The following is a 19822-nucleotide window of genomic DNA, read 5'->3' on the forward strand; positions in this document are numbered from 1 at the left end:
GCAGCAAGTTTAGAACAACAGCAGCAATCTCCCTGAGAGCAAGTCAGTAGACGATGGATGATCACTGACTATGCAATCAGCTGGATCACCCTCACACAGAGTACAGCCCCTCCCGGAACTATGAAGCCAGTCAGCTTGTGCTGGGGTAGGTGCATTGGCACAGAAATGACCAGTGGTTGCTAGTGAGACATGAACATTTAATTTCAAAGAGAATGAAACGGGAAATCAAATCACTGCAGAGCAAATGCATTAGACTTTTAATCGTTAAGCTCTACTATTATTGGTTTAAGAAAATTTCCCCCCATACCAAGAACAGAAGGCTAATCACATAAAATATACATTATAAAAAGTAGTTCTCCATTTACCCATGGGGGGGGGGAGCCAGTAACTTCTAGAATATTCAAGTGTTTTAATCATAATTAAAATGGTGGTCATCTCACTTATTAGCTTGGTAACTTACACATTTAAATTACACATCACTAGACCATTTATAAACGGAAGATGTTACTGGGGGGTAAACCGCTTCCGCGAGTGACCCTGTTCCTGCTGCCAGCCAGCCAGGGAGCAGTGAGATAGGTTAGTTTCATTTCATGAGTAGATGATCCACTGTTGTAAGTGATCTTTCTCACTCCTGTCTCCCCCATGTGTGTCTGTGTGTATATGTGAGTTGGTTAGAACACACGGGGGACCCTCGTTAGTGGATCAACAGCAAGAGGAATTAGACTTGGGCTTCCGGTGGAGACTGACCGTGTCTGTCTGAATCAGGTGATCGGACCTATCCTCCGTAGCCAGCACTCTCCGAACTGCTTCCTCGAAGGCTGCCGCGACGTTAGTGGCATCTTTCGCACTTGTTTCGAAGTAAGGGCAGTCGCCGTTGTCCCTGCACCAGGCCTGGGCTTCCTCAGCAGACACTTGTCGCTCACTGATGTCGACCTTATTACCCAGGATTACAAAAGGGAAGCTTTCAGGCTCTTTCACATCCGCATAATAGATGAATTCCTTCTTCCAGTTACTCAAGTTCTGGAAACTCTGAGAATCATCTACGCTGAAAGTAAGCAAGCAACAGTCTGAGCCTCTGTAAAACGGTGTCCTCAGGCTTCGGAATCGCTCCTGACCAGCTGTGTCCCAAATCTGCATGGTGACAAAATGTCCATCCACCTCCAAATCTTTATTTAAAAACTCCACACCTATTGTATGGAAGAGCTGGGTATCAAACTTATTGGTCACATATCTGTTCATAAGAGAACTCTTCCCAACTCCACCATCTCCAAGGAGAATCACTTTAAAAAGTGACGATTTTCCTGCCATTGTTAACCTCTAGATCTGGACTTCAAACCCTGTAAAATGAAAAGTCAGTTATTATAGTCTTACAGACGGGCACACTGCTCTCTGCAATGAATACTGGAGTGGGAGGGATATTAAACACACAGTGCCCCTTCCTTTCTGCTCAGGGTGTGCCTAAGAACAAGGATGTCCTTCCCCAAGCACTCAGCCACATGCCAGGCCCTGCCCCACACTGACTTCCAATCCCAAACTCTCCCCCCTCCTCAGGTCCCGGCATTCATGGTCAAATCCCACACCCAAACCTGGCTCTCAACTGATCCTCTCTGCCCATGGTCTGCCTGCTAGCATGTGGTGAGACCACAGCTTCTGTAAGCACTTCACATGGCCCTTTCCTGGCACTGAAGGATGACCTCTTCCCGTGCTTATCTTTGCTCAACCACTGCCTGCACGTGCTTGTCCTCTCTTCCCCACCCCACCCCCCCGCCCCGAACTGTTAGCACCATAGGAGCTGATAACCAGGAAACCAGAGACAGGAAGCTCACTGATCTGGCTGTGAACAAAAATAAGCCGACCGTCTCCTTACCTGGCACACTACTTGACTCAGTAAAGTCGATGTCAGCAGCAGTGGAACTTCCAAATATTGTCAGCTAGCACATTCTATCCGTAAGACTCTTAACAAGCATGAGCTTCTCCTGTTACTGTGTGCTTCAAGGAAGAGTGAAGTGAGTCTTTAAAAAGTGCTGCTATGGGGCCAGGTGGTGGTGCACGTGGTTAGGAGCACACACTACAGTGCACAAGGACTGGGCTCAAGCACAAGGACCCCTGGTCCTCACCTGCAGAGGGAAAGCTTCACGAGTGGTGAAGTAGAGCTGCAGGCGCCCTGTGTCTTTCTGTCTGTCTCCCTCTCTATCACCGCCTCCCCTCTCAATTTCTCTGTCTCTAGCCAATAATAAATAAAATTTTTTTAATGTGGTGTTAGAGGCACTGTAATGTGTAGGCTTAACCAGGTGTGCCACCACCCAGCCCTAGTCTGTAAATATTTAGTATCAAATGGCCTTTTTTTAACCAGAGCATTGCTCAGCTCTGGCTGATGGTGGTGCAAGGAACTGAACCTGGGACTTTGGAGCCTCAGGCACAAGAGTCTCTGCATAACCACTATGCTACCTACCCCCACCCGGCATCAAATGGCTTTTACGTATCTTAAACTGTATTAAATAAGACGACTTTTAGGGCCTTCTGCAGCAATGACCTCCCTCGGATGTGGTTACTGACACTCTACACATGGGGGGAGGTGTGAACTTCCTATTTCATCTCATTGTAACTAATTTGAATTGAAATTGGCATTGAAAAAGCCAATACCTGTACTGGATAGCACAGCTGTATAACAAAAATAAATGGTAAATTAACTCGGATGGGAGTCGGGCGGTAGCGCAGTGAGCGGGTTAAGCGCAGGTGGCGCAAAGCGCAAGGACCAGTGTAAGGATCCTAGGTCGATCCCCCGGCTCCCCACCTGCAGGGGAGTCGCTTCACAGGCGGTGAAACAGGTCTGCAGGTGTCTATCTCTCCCCCTCTCTGTCTTCCCCTCCTCTCTCCATTTCTCTCTGTCCTATCCAATGACGACAACAATAACTACAACAAGAAAACAACAAGGGCCACAAAAGGGGATAAATAAATATTTTTTTTTTAATTAACTTGGCCATGCAAGTAGACACTGCAAATCAGTTAACGAGAAGGTAGGAAAGATGCAAACTCTACTGACTACCCTGAGTTCGTAAGACCACGACAGTCAGGATCAGCCGGCAGTCCTGGTTACACGCAAATGTGACCCAGTACAATGTACCAGAACACTTCTAGTCACATGCAAGAATTCTGCATTTCCAAATGTAGTCACTTGTTCCTAACTTTGATTGGTTCTTTGAAATTACACTACAAAGCAGAGGGGCCAGGTCAGTGTCGGAACAGAGTGGGATGTGCAGGTCCTAAGCCTGCTCTCCAGCACTGCATGTGCCAAAGCTGAGCGGTGCTCTGGTCTCTCTGTCTCTCTGTAGTAAAAGAGACATTGAATCACTACTACAATAAATTACACACTTACTAAATTACAATGAATACAATTAAAATTGGCCAAAATAACCAAGAGGCAATAAAGAAGAAGCCTACCCTGTGGAGACTTTTTCAATTTTCAACGCCCACACTAAATTAACACTAGAAGAGGATTGGAAACTACTTCATTTAAGCTCCGTAACGCCATGACACAGGTAACAGTGCGCTACATCAGATTTGGAACCCTGCTTAAATAACTTCAATGTAGGGGCCAGGCGGTGGCGCACCTGGGTAAGTGCTCACATTACAGTGCACAAGGACCCAGGTTCAAGCCCCTGGTTCCCACCTGCAGGGGGAAAGCTTCACAAGTGGTGAGGCTGGGCTGCAGGTGTCTTTCTGCCTCTCTCCCTCTCTATCTCCTCCTTCCCTTTTAATTTCTCTCTCTCTATCCAATAATAAATAAGTAAAAATTAAAAGATAAACCACAGCTAGTCTAAACTTCAACTTACAGAAAGAGTACCGAAAGCAAGAAGGCAAAACCCCGCTGTTCTGGCGTAGGGAGAGCACCACCTAGTCCCCCCATCACATTCTTCTGCTGTCCTGGCCTGCTTCACTCTGGCAGCCTTCGCCGACCCTGTTCCTAGCCTCAGTCATTGTGAAATGCGGTCAGACAGAATTGAATTTCAACTCCACTTGCTCAGCACATGTGCTCTCCCTCACTCTTGCCTCTCTGCTAGTGCTGCTGACACCACCCAGCCTGGCTTCACCCACAACACTGGGCAGCCGCCCTCATTCCAAGGCTGTTCTCTACACACACGGATTAAGGTGAGCACGACAGTGCCCCGTTGTGCTAGAGGGTGCGGAGGATGCGCTAACTACGATCTATCCCACTGCCAAAGCAAGTCTCCAGCAGGCTCTCACTGGACACACTCTACAGAACTGAACTGCTGGAATATTTATTTATTTATTTATTTATTTATTTATTTATTTATTTATTTATTTATTTATTTATTTATTTTTGCCTCCAGGGTTACTGCTGGGGCTCAGTGCCTGTACCATGAATCCACCGCTCTTGGAGGCCATTTTCCCCCTTTTGTTGCCCTTGTTGTTGTAGCCTTGTTGTGGTCATTATTGTTGTTGTTGATATCATTCGTTGCTGAATAGGACAGAGAGAAATGGAGAGAGGAGGGGAAGACAGAGAGGGGGAGAGAAAGAGAGACACCTGAAAACCCGCTTCACTGCTTGTGGTGCGACTCCCCTGCAGGTGGGGAGTCGAGGGCTCAAACCGGGATCCTTACGCCGGTCCTTGAGCTTTGTGCCATGTGCGACCAACTCACTGCGCCACCACTCGACCCTCACTGCTGGAATCCTTCCATCAAATTATAAAGCAGATGGTGCAATCTAACAATCTCTACCCAGGTGGTTAGTCGCACACATTTACCAGATTAAATCTTAGAAACTCCAGGGGCTAGGCTCTGGGCGCTGGGCACACCTTTTGAGCACACAGATCACCGTGTGCAAGGAGCCAGGTTCATAGCCCAGTCCCCACCCGCAGGGGTGAAGCTTCACAAGCAGTGAAGCAGTGCTGCAGGTGTCTGTCTTCTCTCCCTGTCTTCCCATCTCTTCTCAATCTCTGTCCTGTCAAATAATGGGGGGGGGGAGGGGAATGGGTCACCGGGAACTGTGGATTCATTATACAGACGCTGAGCCCCAGTGATAACCCTGGTGACAATAAAAAGATCATAAAAACACAAATATACCTTAGAGACTCCTTGAAATCTGTGATTTATAATTTCCTCAGGACATACTGACAGTTCAGTTTTCGTAGTGCCGTGGGGCTTCCTAGCTTATGCCATTATTCCAACAACAAATCTAGAGTATGCTCGGCCCACAGGCCAGGAAACAAGGCACATTTCCATCTTCGGTCTTGGCACTCCCCAGGCCTCCTCCTCAGGAGTCTGTTAGTAGTCACTAATAACTCGGGCACACGCAAACATGGCTGCAGAGCTCTCCACACTGATCTAGCTTACAAATCGGACTTCGAGAGTCCACATTAACCTACCAGTTTAGAGACATTAGAAATGTTCGCTTCGTCTTCTCTAAAATCAGTGATAATCATCTTTTGAAACTTCATGGGTTCCTTTTTTTTTTTTTTTTGTCTCCAGGGTTATTGCTGGGGCTCAGTGTCTGCACTACGAATCCCTTTTGTTTTTCCCTTTTGTTGCCTTTGTTGTTTATCATTGTTGTTGTTGTTATTATTGTTGTTGTTGGATAGGACAGAGAGAAATGGAGAGAGGAGGGGAAGACAGAGAGGGGGAGAGAAAGACAGACACCTGCAGACCTGCTTCACCGCTTGTGAAGCAACCCCCCCCACACAGGTGGGCTCGGATCAGGATCCTTATGCCAGTCCTTGTGCTTTGTGCCATGTGCGCTTAACCCACTGCACTACTGCCCGGCCCCCTGAAACTTAGTGTTTAAGTGAATATAAGTCTCCTAGTTTACTGATGTTGAAATATACCTTAAAAAGTAATGGTCAAGCCTTTTACTCCACAGTTGCGAATACTGCCCAAAAGGAATAATCTTCACAGACATTTAGCAATTCAGCTAAATCCTACAAAGAAATTTGAATAAGAATGGCATATGATAGAAAAACAGAAAAAGCGAACTATACAGGTCCCCAAGATTACCTTAACTGTTCAGTCAAGCATTATCATTATCTGTAAAGAAAAAAAATTAGAAAGCTCACCTTAGCAGTGCCTGTTCCTTTGTGTTCATGACTTTAAGAGGAAAATAAGAATTAAAAATAAGTCTGAGTTATAGTAGCAATTAGTCTCCGTTTAAAAGGAAACCTGCGTTGGAAAGTCCCCCAAGACCTTTCTTGGCCCACTGGTTTCGGGTTGTTTGTTTGTTTTTATTTTTCTTTTTTAGCTTTTCGCCTGCCCACCCTCTTCCCCAAGCCCCCACCCCAGTTCTACACTCACTCAGCTGTACAATGTTAAAATCACATGTGAAGCGCCGCATTAATTCTTCCAGATGTGCCCGATTTTGAGTGACTAAAAAGAATCACACTCTAGAGAATAAAGTTCACACAAACCAGGCGGGGGAGGGGCACCAAGGCCAGGCAGAAAGTCAGGCTAAAGGCTAAGGCGGTCCAGATTACCTTGACCATCCGTGCAGCTGCAGCAGAGCTGAGCACTTCCTCAGTTCCTAGTGCCAAAAGTTCAAGAGCACAGGCCTGTGGGTAAGCTACCTGATATCCGGAAGCTCGCAGGACTGAGGGCGAGGCGGTACTTAGCTCCCAAGGCTGTTGGAAGATTTCACTCAAGACTGGAGGAAGGAGGGCTTCACCATGGCAGCAAGTTCACTATAGGAGCGCAGAGTCTGTGGAACGAATTCTACTGTCAGTTTCATGGAAAGGTTTCTTTTATGCCGATTTCTTCAGTCAAGTTTTAGTAAGAGCCAGGGGCAGAATACATGAGAGGATTATGCAGGTGGACAGTAGGCACACAGGCTTTCAGCCCTGGGGGAAGGCTTCCCAGGGATAACGCTACAGAGATGTGCGACTGGATCAGCCCATATAAGCTGAGGCTTGCAACCCCCTAGCCAGCGTGCTTTAAAGCACCGAGCATTACCATGGGATTTAGAAATAACTAAGTTTTCTTTTTGTGGTTGTTGTTGTTTTTATTTATTTTCCCTTTTGTTGCCCTTGTTATTTTATTGTTATTGTAGTTATTATTGTTGTTGTTATTGATGTCGTTGTTAGATAGGACAGAGAGAAATAGAGAGAGGAGGGGAAGACAAGAGAGGGGGAGAGAAAGACAGACACCTGCAGGCCTGCTTCACCGCCTACGAAGTGACTCCCCTGCAGGTGGGGAGCCAGTGGCTCGAACCGGGATCCTTGCACTGGGATCCTTAAGCCGGTCCTTGCGCTTCGTGCCACATGTGCTTAACCCACTGCGCTACTGCCTGACTCCCTGTTGTTTTTTTACCAGAGCACTGCTCAGCTCTAGCTGAGGGGATTGAACCTGAAACCTTGGAGGCTCAAGCCTAAGAGCTTGTTTGCGTAACCATTATGCTATCTATCTCTACCACTCCCATTATTTTCATTATTTCTATCACAGACAAAGGTAGCCAATGTCACTTATAAGCTTGCTCCAAATACACCCTTACAACCCAGCACAGCTAATGGGCATTCACTAGCCAGCCTTTGCTCAGACCCGTGTTGGCCCAGCAGACCCTTGCCTACCTCCGCCTCTGAAAATTGTCCAAAGCTGACTTGAGAGCACCTCATCCAAGAAGCCACCAATGACCACGCTGGAACCCTAGTCTCTTTCTTCTTCTATTACAGCTCAGCTCTTACTCACTTGAGCCATTACCAGTGTCTGTTTCTGTTTCCCTGGGAGGAAAACAACACAGCACCCACTGGTACCGCACAGGGTCCATGTTGTTTTGCAGAAGCCTTCACAAAACCTTACAGAGGGTGAGACACCAACTAAGTGCCAAGCTGAGACGATTATACTACTTCCTCCTTTGTTCTTGTTATTCTATTATTTTTGTACTTTCCATGCCTACAGATCCTGGCTTCTCTCTTCGATGAGTCCCTGACCCTTTTCTATTAAATTGTGTGGAAAGGGATTTTTTAAAATGGATGCTTATTTGCAATTCAAATATGAAGAACACCTGAAATAAATACTACCAATTGTAATAGCACGCCAGATGAGAAACTAAAGCATTCTTCATATAAGCTGCCAAAGGAGGAACAGGCTGGGTTCGTGAGCTGAAGTTTTCTCAAAATTTCACTATGTGGACCACCACCACATGCTTAGTCTGCTACCCAGTGGTTCTTACTTCCAAAAACTTAAATCAAATTTACACCTGGTTTAAACTCAGAAAACTTTTTATTGGGGGAATTAATGGCTTACAGTAGATACAGTTGTTGGTACATGTGTAGAATTTCTCAGTTTTCTGAAAAACACCCTCACCCCCAACCTAGGTCCTCCTCCACCATCGTGCACCAGGACCTGAACATCCCCCCGCCTCCAACCCATCCAGAGTCCTTTACTTTGGTGCAATACACCAAACCCGGTCCAAGTTTTGCTCTGTGTTTATTTCTCAACTTCTATGAGTGAGATCATTCCATATTCATCCTTCTCTTTTTGGCTTAGCATGATTCCTTCAAGCTCCATCTAAGATGGGGTGAAGAAGGTACATTCATTATTCTTAATAGCTGAGCGGTGTATCTAGACCACCACTTGCTCAGCCACTCATCTGTCACTGGACACCTGGGTTGCTTCCAGGTTTTGGCTATTACAAATTGTGCTGCTGTGAACATATGTGCACACAGATCTCTTTGGATGGGTGTGCTAGGTTCCTTGGTTATATCCCCAGGAGAGGAATTGCAGGGTCATGGGGCAGGTCCACTTCTAGCCTTCTGAGAGTTCTCCAGACTGCTCTCCACAGAGGCTGGGTCAACTGACATTCCCACCAGCAGTGCAGGAGGGTTCCTTTGACCCCCACAACCTCTCCTGCATTTGTTGCTTCTATCGTTTCTGATGTGTGACATTCTCACTAGAAAACAGTGGAATTAACGTAGACTGTTAAGTGTTAGTTTCATTTCTAAGCACATTTCTTTTACATTTACTCGGTTCTAGTTCAAGATATGCCACATAGTTTATTTCATAGCTTGAGAAACAGGCTAAACGAAACTAACCAGGGAAGCAAAAGCAGAGGCTGGGTGGTGGCGCACCTGGTTGAATGCACATATTACAATGCACAAGGACCCAGGTTTGAGCCCCTGCCCCCCCAGGGGGAAAGCTTTGTGAGTGGTGAAACAATGCTGCAGGTCTCTCTCTCTCTCTCTCTCTCTCTCTTTCTCTCTCTCTCCCATCACCCCCTTCCCTCTCAATTTCTTTCTCTCTCTAATAAGTAAAAAGATAATAACAAATTTTAAGAATGGTCCAACCTCTGTGGAGAACAGTTTGGAGAACTCTCAGAAGGCTAGAAATGGACCTACCCTATGATCCTGCAATTCCTCTCCTGGAGATAGATCCTAAGGAACCCAGCACACCCATCCAAAAAGATCTGTGTACACATATGTTCTCAGCAGCACAATTTGTAATAGCCAAAACCTGGAAGCAACCCAGGTGCCCAGTGACTGAGTGGCTGAGCAAGTTGTGGCCTAGATACACAATGGAATACTACTCAGCTATTAAAAACAGTGACTGTTTTCAGCCAATCTTGAAAAAAAAATCACGTTAAGTGAAATAAGTCAGAAACAAAAGGATAACTATGAGATGATCTCACGCTCAGGCAGAAGTTGAAAAACAAGGTCAGAAGAGAAAACACAAGTAGAACCTGAACTGGAGTTAGCGTACTGCACCAAAGTAAAAGAAAGACTCTGGAGTGGGGGGGGGGGGAGTACCGGTCCAAAAAGGATGACAGAGGACCTGGTGGGGGTTGTATTGTTGTATTGTTATATGGAAAACTGGGAAATGTTATGCATGTACAAACTGTTGTATTTACTGTCGAATGTAAAATGAATGAATGAATTAAAAATTTAAGAAGGGACCAGGCAGTGGCACACCTGGTTAAGCACACACATTACAGTGCACAAGGACCCAGGTTCAAGCCCCTGGTCCCCACCTGCAGGAGGAATGCTTCACAAGGGTGAAGCAGGGCTGCAAGTGTCTCTCTGCCTCTCTATCTCCCCCCCCCAACAACTGTCTCTATCTAATAGTAAACAAACATTTTTTTAAATTTTAGTAAGCAAAAGCATAGATGACCTTGAAACTAGTTTTATTTTAGTTTGAGCTATATGTATCTCTTTACAACTTAAAGTATCTTTTAAAAGTATCACTTTCTAGTCTTCCGAACTTGTTGAAATGCATGAACAAAAAGTAAAGGATATCATTAAGTTCAATGGGTGCTACCTTTACAAGAAATGACTGGGGCCCCTCCACCCACCCCCCCAAAGTAACTTTAGGTACAGAATACCCTGGAAACAAGGCTTGTCAGCTGAAATGAACAGAGGCAACTAGAGCAGGAAAAACTTGTAAATCAAACGACACTAACAATGCCAGAGTAGCTCACTCAATTTAATGAACTTGTTGCTTTAAGTCCGCATTTAAACCTGAGTCATTTAAATTAACTCTTAAGAAACACGCACTAACAATTTTGCTTAAAACAAGTCACAAAGGAAAATGCACCTCTCCAGTTAAAGAGGGGTGAACTTGGTTTGGGTTGGCTGGGGTTGGTTGGTGGGGGGATGGCTTGTCTGGCAGGGCTGGAACTCCACCACCACATGGGAGCAGCATGGACGGCTAAGGGTCAAGAAGGGAGGGGGCTCCAAGGATGGGGGGTGATCTCTCCCTCTCTCACACACAAGAGTATCTTCGAAGGGATCCCCCAGGTTCTGGCACTCACGAAGCGATGAGTGCACAGCTGCGCCCCCGTCTGTCTGTCTGTCTCTGCGGCCACGCGCAGCTCTGTGCCCCCGTCTGTCTGTCTCTGCGGCCACGCGCAGCTCAGAACCCACAGGACTTCCCTCTGGTCAGCACACTCCCCGTTCTCTCTTGCCTGTGATCCTGACCACAGGCTGTGGCAGCAGTTCAGCAGAGCAGTGCAGGCAGGACATGGCTAATCCTGGAAGCGAGGATAACGTTCTGTTCTTGGGTTTGTTTAATGAGGTCCTCAATAGGGCCAGGCATAAATCTACTGTAACGCGACACTGAGTTCTAAAAGGCCCTTAAAAGGCTCGGCAATAAAAGTGGAGAGAGATGGTTTCAGGTTGCACTTTGGGAGCAGAATTAAAAATGCAAAGACATGGACAAATGTCCCAAGGTAGGAATACTGGGAGTTCAGGCTGGATCCTTCAGAAAGGAAGGAATGTGAACATGCAACCTCAGAAGCCATGCTAGGGGAGCCAAGGACACATACACAGGGGCTGCTGTAACAAAGGGAATGCTGGCTCTCACTCCCCGCCGCAAGTGCGATAAGAAGCCAGGTGTCTTTCATTCGGAGCAGGAACTGGTAAGGGGCCGCTCAAGGAAGAGCTAGTACCAAACCCTGCCCACAAGGCACGAAGCCACAGCGAAGCACCTCTTGGCTGTCAGGGGAAGTTCCCAAGAAGCTGTCTCCAGAGGACAGCTCTGCCTAGCATGTGGGCCTCAATCACACTACAGGCTCCCCTCCTGCAGAGAGAGTGAGAAGAAATAAACGTAAGGGTACCCGCACGCAGGGAGGTTTCCAGAAAGTTCACTCTCTCCCACTTCACGGAATGCACTCAGAGTACCTGACATGCATCTTAGGAGGTTACACAAAACCTTTTAAAATAAAAGAAGGAAATGAGGTCCCTACAGGATCTTGTGAAACATCACACCTTAGGACCAAGTGAGAGCTGGGACTTTCAAGTCTTCACCGGGACTGGCCACCATTACTGCCTCCATTAGGTCTAAACTGCTTGGCAGTGGACTTGTTGAAAATGCTTCCTGGGGTCACATGGTTGCGCAGCTGGTTAAGCACACACATTACAGTGCACAAGGACCCAGGTTCAAGCCCCTGGGCCCCACCTCTAGAGGGGAAGCTTCACAAGTACTGAATTTCTGTCTCGATTTAAAAAAGGGGGGCAGGCAGTAGCACACAGTGCGAAGCACAAGGACTGGTGCAAGGATCCAGGTTCGAGCTCCCGGCTCCCCACCTGCAGGGGGGTCGCTTCACAAGCGGTGAAGCAGGCCTGCAGGTGTCTGTCTTTCCCTCCCCCTCTGTCTTGCCCTCCTCTCTCCATTTCTCTCTGTCCTAGCCAACAACAGCAGCAGCAGCAACAATGGAAAAAAGATGGCCGCCAGGAGCAGTGGATTCATAGCGCAGGCACCCAGCCCCAGATATAACCCTGGGGGCAAAAAAAAGGAAGAAAAAGAAAATGCTTCCTACTTAATGGTGCATAAAACTATTCTGATAATTGAATAGTTCCCTTGGCTTTCTTCAACCTCGGTGGAGCCTTCCCTGTGAAGCTCTTACAAGCAGGTAAACTGAAAGGTGTATACCCTAACCTCTTTCCAGTTTTTTCCTGGCATATAAAAACCAGTGACTCCGACACTAGAGTCCACTTCCTCCTGCCCAGGCCCCTCAAGGGCGAGACATGAATTCCAGCTCTGCAGCCCAGGAAGCGGCACAGGGATAAAGCTCTGGACTTAGAAGCATGAGGTCCTGAGTTCAGAACCCTGGCACTCCGTATGCCAGCATGTTACTCTGTCTCACTCTCCTCCCTCCTCTCTCATGGCATAAGAGTCCAGGACCAGGTGGTGGCACACATGTCACCATGTACAAGGACCCAGGCTCAAGTCCCTGGTCCCCACCCATAAGGGGGTAAACTTGACGAGTTGTGAAGCAGTGCTGCAGGTGTCTTTCTCCCTCTCTATCTCCCCATGTCCTCTCAATTTATCTGTCTCTATCCAAAGAACAAAAGAAAAATGTACTGAGAGCAATTCAAATTCAACATATCTAAAGCCAAGCTAATTGTACTCCACAAGAGAGATGAGTCTGCTTTCCTCCGTCACTCCTGCCATTTCTGGTTTGTACTATGACGGCAATAACATCAGCAACCCTGGCTTCCTTAGCAGCCACAGCTGCCTGGCATATACACCTTGAGCTCAGTGGGACACCATCACACAGGCTTTCCTATAAATCCACAAACCTAGTTCACAAAGACAGCAGAACCTCTCCCAGTCTAATTGCCCGGACAGCCCAAACTCCCGTTACCTTCACTCCCACCAACTGCAGGGAAGAGACTGAAAGCGGCAAACCCAGCGAGGGCTCAGCTGTGGAGGAAAGGCAGCCACACGCCAGTGCGTGCGTGGGAAGCAGGTGTGCAGCTGTGACCCGGGGAAGAGAGGAGAACGCCCATCTGGGCAGACTGGCTCCCATAGAAGAACCACTGAAGCAGCCCCAGAACAGCCCCTGGGCACTTCCTCGTGCTGAGCCTGCGCTTCTTCGGGAAGGCTGGGGGCCTCATGACCGGCCCCCAGTGGCCGGTGCACACCCCCCCCCCAGCAGATCTACTTGCTGAAATGTGTGCAGTAGAAAAAGGGGATCAGCACCGCGAGCTCCCCAGCGCAGCAAGCAAACTGCACCTCCATCCTGCAGTCTCTCTCCTGGGAGGTGAGGGAGCCGGGGGGAAAAGCCTGCAGGTCCTGACAGGACTGGAGGGGGGCACCAGTCTTGGTGCCAGTGAAAAGCGACTGGGATGCTTTATCTCCCTCCCTGAGCTGGCAGAGACTACCGCTGAAAATATCTAGGCCTCTAATCCCCGGGGTCCCAGAATGCCCGTGGAGGCTCCCCACAGCGGCACAGTGGATTCAAGGGCCAGGGCAGACTATTCAAAATGTCTGTGGGAAGGAAGCAGAAAAATGCCACCATTTGCAGACACCAGGCGAAACTGCGCTTGAGGGAGTTCAAGTTTCACCAAAGATTCTGTGGCATTCCTCTTGATGACATCATGTCCTGAGGAGCTGGATTTACAGGGTGGCTGTGATAAAAACGAGGAGCAGGACACGAGGGGTGGCAGCTGTTTGCTCCAAAACATAAACATATACATATATCACATTTTCTTTAGGGAAACTGCAAGTCATTCATTCCGGAGAATGCTCTGTATCCTCCAACATGGCCACCACCGGTTCTGCTGTTCTTGGACTCCCCTTCCCACCAACCTGGGTTTCTCCGATCTCCACTGACATAATGCCCAAGCGTGAAACTGCCCAGACTGGAGCCCACAGCTCAGGGAGTTCTGACTTTTTTTGAACCTGTTAAATCATTTGCACATTCCTCTGGCAGAGTTCTGATAACCAAGTCCGAGAAACAGAAGTCTGTAAGGCCTCAGGCTTCTCTGAAAGCGCTAATCCAACACTCCTGCGGACCAGCCTTCTGGAAAGGCCACCAACCTTGGCCTCTGCATCTGAAACACCAATCCAACTCGCGGGAACTTGGAATCCAGCCCTCACACGTGGGCCATGAATGTGGCCACTGGATGACTAGAGAAATGGCCCATACTGCTTCGCCACACGTCTGTAATGCACCAGGCCACCAACAACCTATGATAAAATGAGCTGGGATGTGAGGCCTCCACTGCCTGCTTCACTTCTGTCCCCCCAAGCACACCAAGTACACACCCCGGGCTCACGTACCTGTTACTTCCAGCCACCTGCGTCTAAGTCCTCCTCTCTGATGAGAGCTCTCTAAACCCTCTGTGGCCATAGTAAAAAAAAAAAAAAAATGAGCAAAAAGTAAAGAAAAACATCCAGAATGTGCACATGCCTAGAGCATGGACAATATCAAGACACCCAGAGGGAAACATATTTCTGCTTCCAAGTTAACTGCCCCCCCCCCATAAGCAGAGGCCTGAGCGAGCCCCTTCCACTCCCACGCCTGGGCCCCCAGGTCACCTCCCCAAATCCCCTGGCCTGTCACTTGCACCCCAGCTTCTCCAACTTCCCAGGCCTTTCATAGGCCTCCCCACACCCCAATATCCTTAATGAATATTTACTCTTCATGACCTTGATTTCAACTAACGAATGTATCATTTAGAAGCTTTCAAGTGAGACAAGCTGCCCAAGCGCACACACTTCTATTTGGCTTATTTCTTCCTGCTGCACAACCAGCAAATTGCCTGGAGCGGGAATACTGGAAGCCAATAATTTAATGTCTCTAGTGGGTGTCATATAATCTCAAAGATTATAAAGTACAACCAACTCATTTTACAAAGAAAGAAATGTAGTGACTGAACTCAGCCAGAGTGGTAGGTAGATTCCAGCTGGAGCAAGACTCCTCAGGGGCCAGTATAGATGAGCCCCTGCCCCATTTCTAGACACTTCCCAGAATAAAACCCTCCAGTAAAGAAAGAACACACACGTCTTTGTTGGAGCTCCTGGGACAGAACTCATTCTCTGTGTAAGCTATCACCCATTCCACCCCCAGTCCACAGCAGACAACTCTTGAGAAGAGGCAGAGGAATAAATTCATTCACAAAGCGGGCACCATCCCTCGTGAGTCAAAAAACAAACTACCTACAGAAGGTGCCAAGTCAACTAGTGAATCTTATTTTCACAGTGACTTCCTAAAGATAACCCCTGATGTTTTCCACTCAGTCATTCTGCAAATGCACCCGAGTTACTTCTGGCACCAGACAGAGGAAGTATGAACGCCGAACAGCCCAGACTTGGGCAGCCAAGGTGAAGGCTGGAAAATGGCAGAAAGAGAATGAGACGAGACTCCTTTTCCCTTAAATCTCACCACTGACTTCTTGATTCCCATGATAAACGCAGTATTTTCAGCTCAAGTTCGGTTTAAGGAAGAATTCTGTGCTCACACCAGGCAGAGTGAGGTCAAGACCTCGATGCCCATGTGCAGGGGGGAAGTGTCATGAGCAGTGAAGCAGTGGGAAAAAGGCTTCTTGATTTGATTCTTGTAAATATTCACATGGGCTCAAGCAACAAAGCTATCAAGAACACTATTCCCTATTTCAGCTAAATCCACCCATAGTAAACATCAAGATACAGGCACCTGCCTGCCCATGACCTTGAGTAGCCCAGGTACTAAGTGAACTAGATCTCATGACTGTGATCGGACTCCCAACTGCCCTTCATATCACCAGCACCTTCAATGAACGTCCACATGCTGCTCAGAAATTGTGGACGACTGAAGCCAAGCAGAAACCAAAGTGCCTAAGACTACATCCAGTGCTCTAAATAGCTCTCAACTTTCTTCTTGACACACCTGCCCTAAAAGGAAAACAAATTCCGGAGTTGGGCGGTAGCGCAGCGGGCTATGCCAGGAGGTGCAAAGTGCAAGGACAGGCGTAAGGATCTCGTTTCGAGCCCTCAGCTCCCCACCTGGAAGGGAGTCGCTGGAGGTCTGCAGGTGTCTTTCTTTCTCTCCCCCGCTCTGTCTTCCCCTCCTCGCTCGGTTTCTCTCTGTCCTATCCAACAATGACATCAACAACAACAACAATAACTACAACAATAAAACAACAAAGGCAACAAAAGGGAAAATAAATAATTTTTAAAAAAGGAAAACAAATTCTATTATCAGATTTGTTCACTCCTTAATCTTCCCAACGAATGAATGTGCCTCTTAGGAGAAATCTTTTTTAACATCTTTGTTTATTTTTATTATTGGATAGAGACAGAGAGAAATTGAGAGGGAAGAGGAGAGAGAGGGAGAGAGACAGAGAGACACCTGCAGCCCTGTTCCACCACTCATGAAGCTTTCCCCCTGCAGGTGGGGACTGGGAGCTTGAACCCAGGTCCTTGCGCACTGAAATGCGTTCGCTCAACCAGGTGCGCCACCGTCTGGCCCCAGAAATCTCTTCAAGTTCTTCAGTTCCCCCCATTTCTTTCTTAAGCCTAGCCTGAGTGACGGTTTAGGCCAGAAAACCCTCTGCTGAGCGGCATCCTGACCTCCACCAGCTGATAATGCCAGTAGCAACCCTCAGGTGTGAATCCCAAATGCCTCCACTTAGAATCCCCCCCCCATACTCTGGTTTCTCTTCAGATCGCATAAATCTTTCGCCTTTTACTAAAGATTTCCGTGGAGAGGAACAAATCTGAGTCATAACTCAATTTTTTTAGGCCCTTTAATACAAGGGTTATATAAAAAAAAAAAAAAAAAGAATCCCCCCCCGCCCGTCTCCCAGTTGAGAACTACCACTCTAACCCAGCTCAGGCCTGCTGTGAATATGGACCAGGGGGAGCAGACCTCCCCTTCTAATGCCCCAGCAAGTTCCTTAGCGGTAAAATGGAGTTAGTAGGACAGATAACATATCTGTGACGAGCATCCAGTATCAGATTGATTAACCAAGAAATGCTCAGAAATGGGGGGGGGCACGCTAAAAATTAACTTCCAGGGGTTAAGCACATGACTGACTCACAATGTATGAAGCTCTGGGTTCTATTCGCATACACACCTGCTCCTCCCCCACACCCCCATGTCATAATAACTTCTAGAACCAAAGAAGCATTATCTTCAGACCTTCAGAGTTCTGTAGTTTCCATGAAAGGAGTGGTTGAGAGAGAAGAGGTTGGTAAAGAGGAAACAGCACTCAAGTATTTCCCTAGTCTCCAAGATCTCTGCTTGGAGTCAAAGCCAAAGAGGTTCTTGTTCATAGAGTAAGTGTAACAAAAATAAAAATAGCCCCAAGTCACTAAGCTCTCCTAAATTGACAAGTCACCAGTTCTGAACCGCTCTAGCATAAGCAAAAGGCATTTACTACAATGTCTACACAAAAATACTCAAGTACCAAGCCGCCGCCACACCACTTCTTGGATTTGGGGCTCTAAGTCAGAGCCCGAGGCTTGTAGACAAATAGCGGTAGCTTCGGCTTACACTGCCCCAAGAGAGTCCCCGACTGAAGGGTCTGGGTTTCGGCTTACACTGCCCCAAGAACAGTCCCCGACTGAAGGGTCTGGGTTTCCTTGATATCTAGAGTTTCTGACCACTGAAGTTTTTAAGATTGGAGGCAATGAAGGGATTGTCCATTACAGTGGCTCCAGAGACAGAAAAGACAACTTCATTTAATGAGAACGCATTTTCAAAAAGCAATCCAATTCTTCTGATTCTGTCGGGTGTGGGGAAACCCTATAAAAAGGCCATGGCCACGTGACCCTTTGGAAACTAGCAGAAAAGTCATTCCTCCAAAGAGCCCTGGTCACGGGATGTGTCACCACTTCAAAACAAAACAAAACGAGAGCCCGAGTACCTCCGCAACTATTAGGTCGGCACCGTCACCCCTCGTCTGGCCTTTCTTTTCACAAACCGAGCTGAAAGGAAGGAAGGAACACGACCTGCAGCCCGAGCCGGGGCGGGAGTGTGATCGTGAGCGCCACCGAGGGCCCGGGAGGCGGCGGCCGGCGCCCGGCTGGTGTCCCCGCCGAGTCCCTGCAGCCGGGCCCGGGTGGGCAGCGCAGTGGGCGTCGCGCCCCAGCGGCCGGGGTGTCCTGGGGCTCGGAGTTCCGAAGGTGCTCCCCGGCGATCTGGCTGCCCAGTGAGTCTCCCGGCCAGACGAGCGCCCCCGCCCCGGCCGCCTGCAGCCCCCCGCGCGCCCCCAGCCCTCCTCGAGGACAATCGGCTCACCTCACGGCCTCACGCGGGACGCCCGGGAGCTGGGAGCCGGCGCCCGAGTGCGGAGAGGCGGCCGACGCCCCGGCAGGCAGCGGCAGCGGCAGCGGCGCGGCCTGGGACCCCCTCACCGCCTCCTCCTCCCGCACAGAGCGAAGAACATGGCGACGCGGCGGGGCGGGAGGCGGGGCCTGGGGAGGGTGCGAACCGGAGGCGGGGCCGGAGCCGCTGGGGTCTGGAGGTGGGGTCTGCGCCGCTGGGGCCTCTAGGTCACAGTCAGCCCACGTTGATCAAGCTGGCCTTGCTAAATCGTGGCTTTTCATCACAATGACACCAGACCCAGGCAAGCCCGCTTAAAGAGAAGACAAAAAAATTCCTTCATTCTCAGGTTATTCCTCAGACTGTGATCTGGCCAGAGGACATGAGATGACAGTTCTCTTTGAGAGTTTGCCCGAGGTGGAAATAAACAGATCGCAGAAACACAACCACAGGGTGTTGTGATTATGGCAAGGAGACGAATGTGCAAACGGAACAAGAGGGTAGATGAGAAATAAAAACAGCTGTGATGTAGAATAAAAGGAATTGTTTTCATTAAATGTAGAATAAAAGGAATTGTTTTCATTAAATGTCAAATTTTCCCTTAATCTTGCTAAAATACTGCCTCTGCCATGCCTCAGTACAGATCTGTACTGGGAAAAGGTAATGCTGAAGAGACTTTGAATCCCTCACTTTCTACACAGAACTCAGCTCATGGGGCTTATGATTCAGGGCTCTGAAAGAAACAATGTCATCTACATAGGACTAAGTTGCACTAAGCAATCCACAGCGTAACTAAGAAAATGCTACCTGAAATCCTATGTCTCAATAAGCTCCTAAGGATCTTGACTTAGTGACTTGAGAATTCAAGAGTTGGTAAGGAAAGGGCTCTAAGCAAGTCTATTTAACTATCACTTGGACACTAGCCAACGGACACTAAAGGATCCTAGTATATTCTGGTCTCTTCTATCATGCACTTCTTTGCCTAAGTGACTTGCCAATGCAAGAGGAAAAAGACCAAAAAAAAAAAAAAAAAAAGTACAAAGACTTCCCTGACATGGCTGGTCAACAGAAGTTAGCTCCATGACTTCTCCCTTATTCTAGGAACTTGTCTAGGGACAGACATATTTAAGAACTTGCCTAGTTTGGGTCTCTTTGGCTAGGATTTGCATCACTCTTGGAAGGAAAAAGGTGGGGGTCAACTTTGGTATTCATTAATGCTTCCCTTCCTGAAATGACATCTACTTATTATTATGAAATCTGGGAGCTAAGACTCTACTTCAAGCTGGAGCTGAAGGACATCAAGTATCTCTGGCAAAAAATAAATAAATAAAAATAAAAAGTGAATGAGCCCTTG

General features: G+C 48.0%; 1 protein-coding gene and 1 non-coding gene across 4 annotated transcripts; one reads left to right on the forward strand and one right to left on the reverse strand.

Moving 5' to 3' along the window:
• Positions 1–180: 180 nt before the first annotated feature.
• On the reverse strand, positions 181–18525 carry RAB9A (RAB9A, member RAS oncogene family). 3 transcript variants are annotated; one of them, XM_016185733.2, is made up of 6 exons: positions 18445–18525; positions 6575–6705; positions 6012–6041; positions 5843–5935; positions 1868–1989; positions 181–1337 (listed from the first exon to the last, which is right to left on the reverse strand). In XM_016185733.2, the coding sequence occupies exon 6, from the start codon at positions 1306–1308 to the stop codon at positions 703–705; it is 606 nt and encodes a 201-aa protein (XP_016041219.1). In that variant the 5' UTR covers positions 1309–1337; positions 1868–1989; positions 5843–5935; positions 6012–6041; positions 6575–6705; positions 18445–18525; the 3' UTR covers positions 181–702. The 3 variants fall into 3 exon arrangements, with proteins under 3 accessions (XP_016041219.1, XP_060039031.1, XP_016041220.1); XM_060183048.1 differs by lacking the exon at positions 6012–6041 and adding an exon at positions 6071–6101; XM_016185734.2 differs by lacking the exons at positions 6575–6705; positions 18445–18525 and having other exon boundaries at positions 6012–6059.
• Positions 16847–16962, forward strand: LOC132535981 (U5 spliceosomal RNA). The gene has a single exon (XR_009547682.1). It is a non-coding gene; the product is annotated as a U5 spliceosomal RNA (small nuclear RNA).
• Positions 18526–19822: the final 1297 nt, after the last annotated feature.

This window comes from Erinaceus europaeus, chromosome X (genome assembly GCF_950295315.1).
Source record: "Erinaceus europaeus chromosome X, mEriEur2.1, whole genome shotgun sequence".
NCBI lineage: Eukaryota > Metazoa > Chordata > Mammalia > Eulipotyphla > Erinaceidae > Erinaceus > Erinaceus europaeus.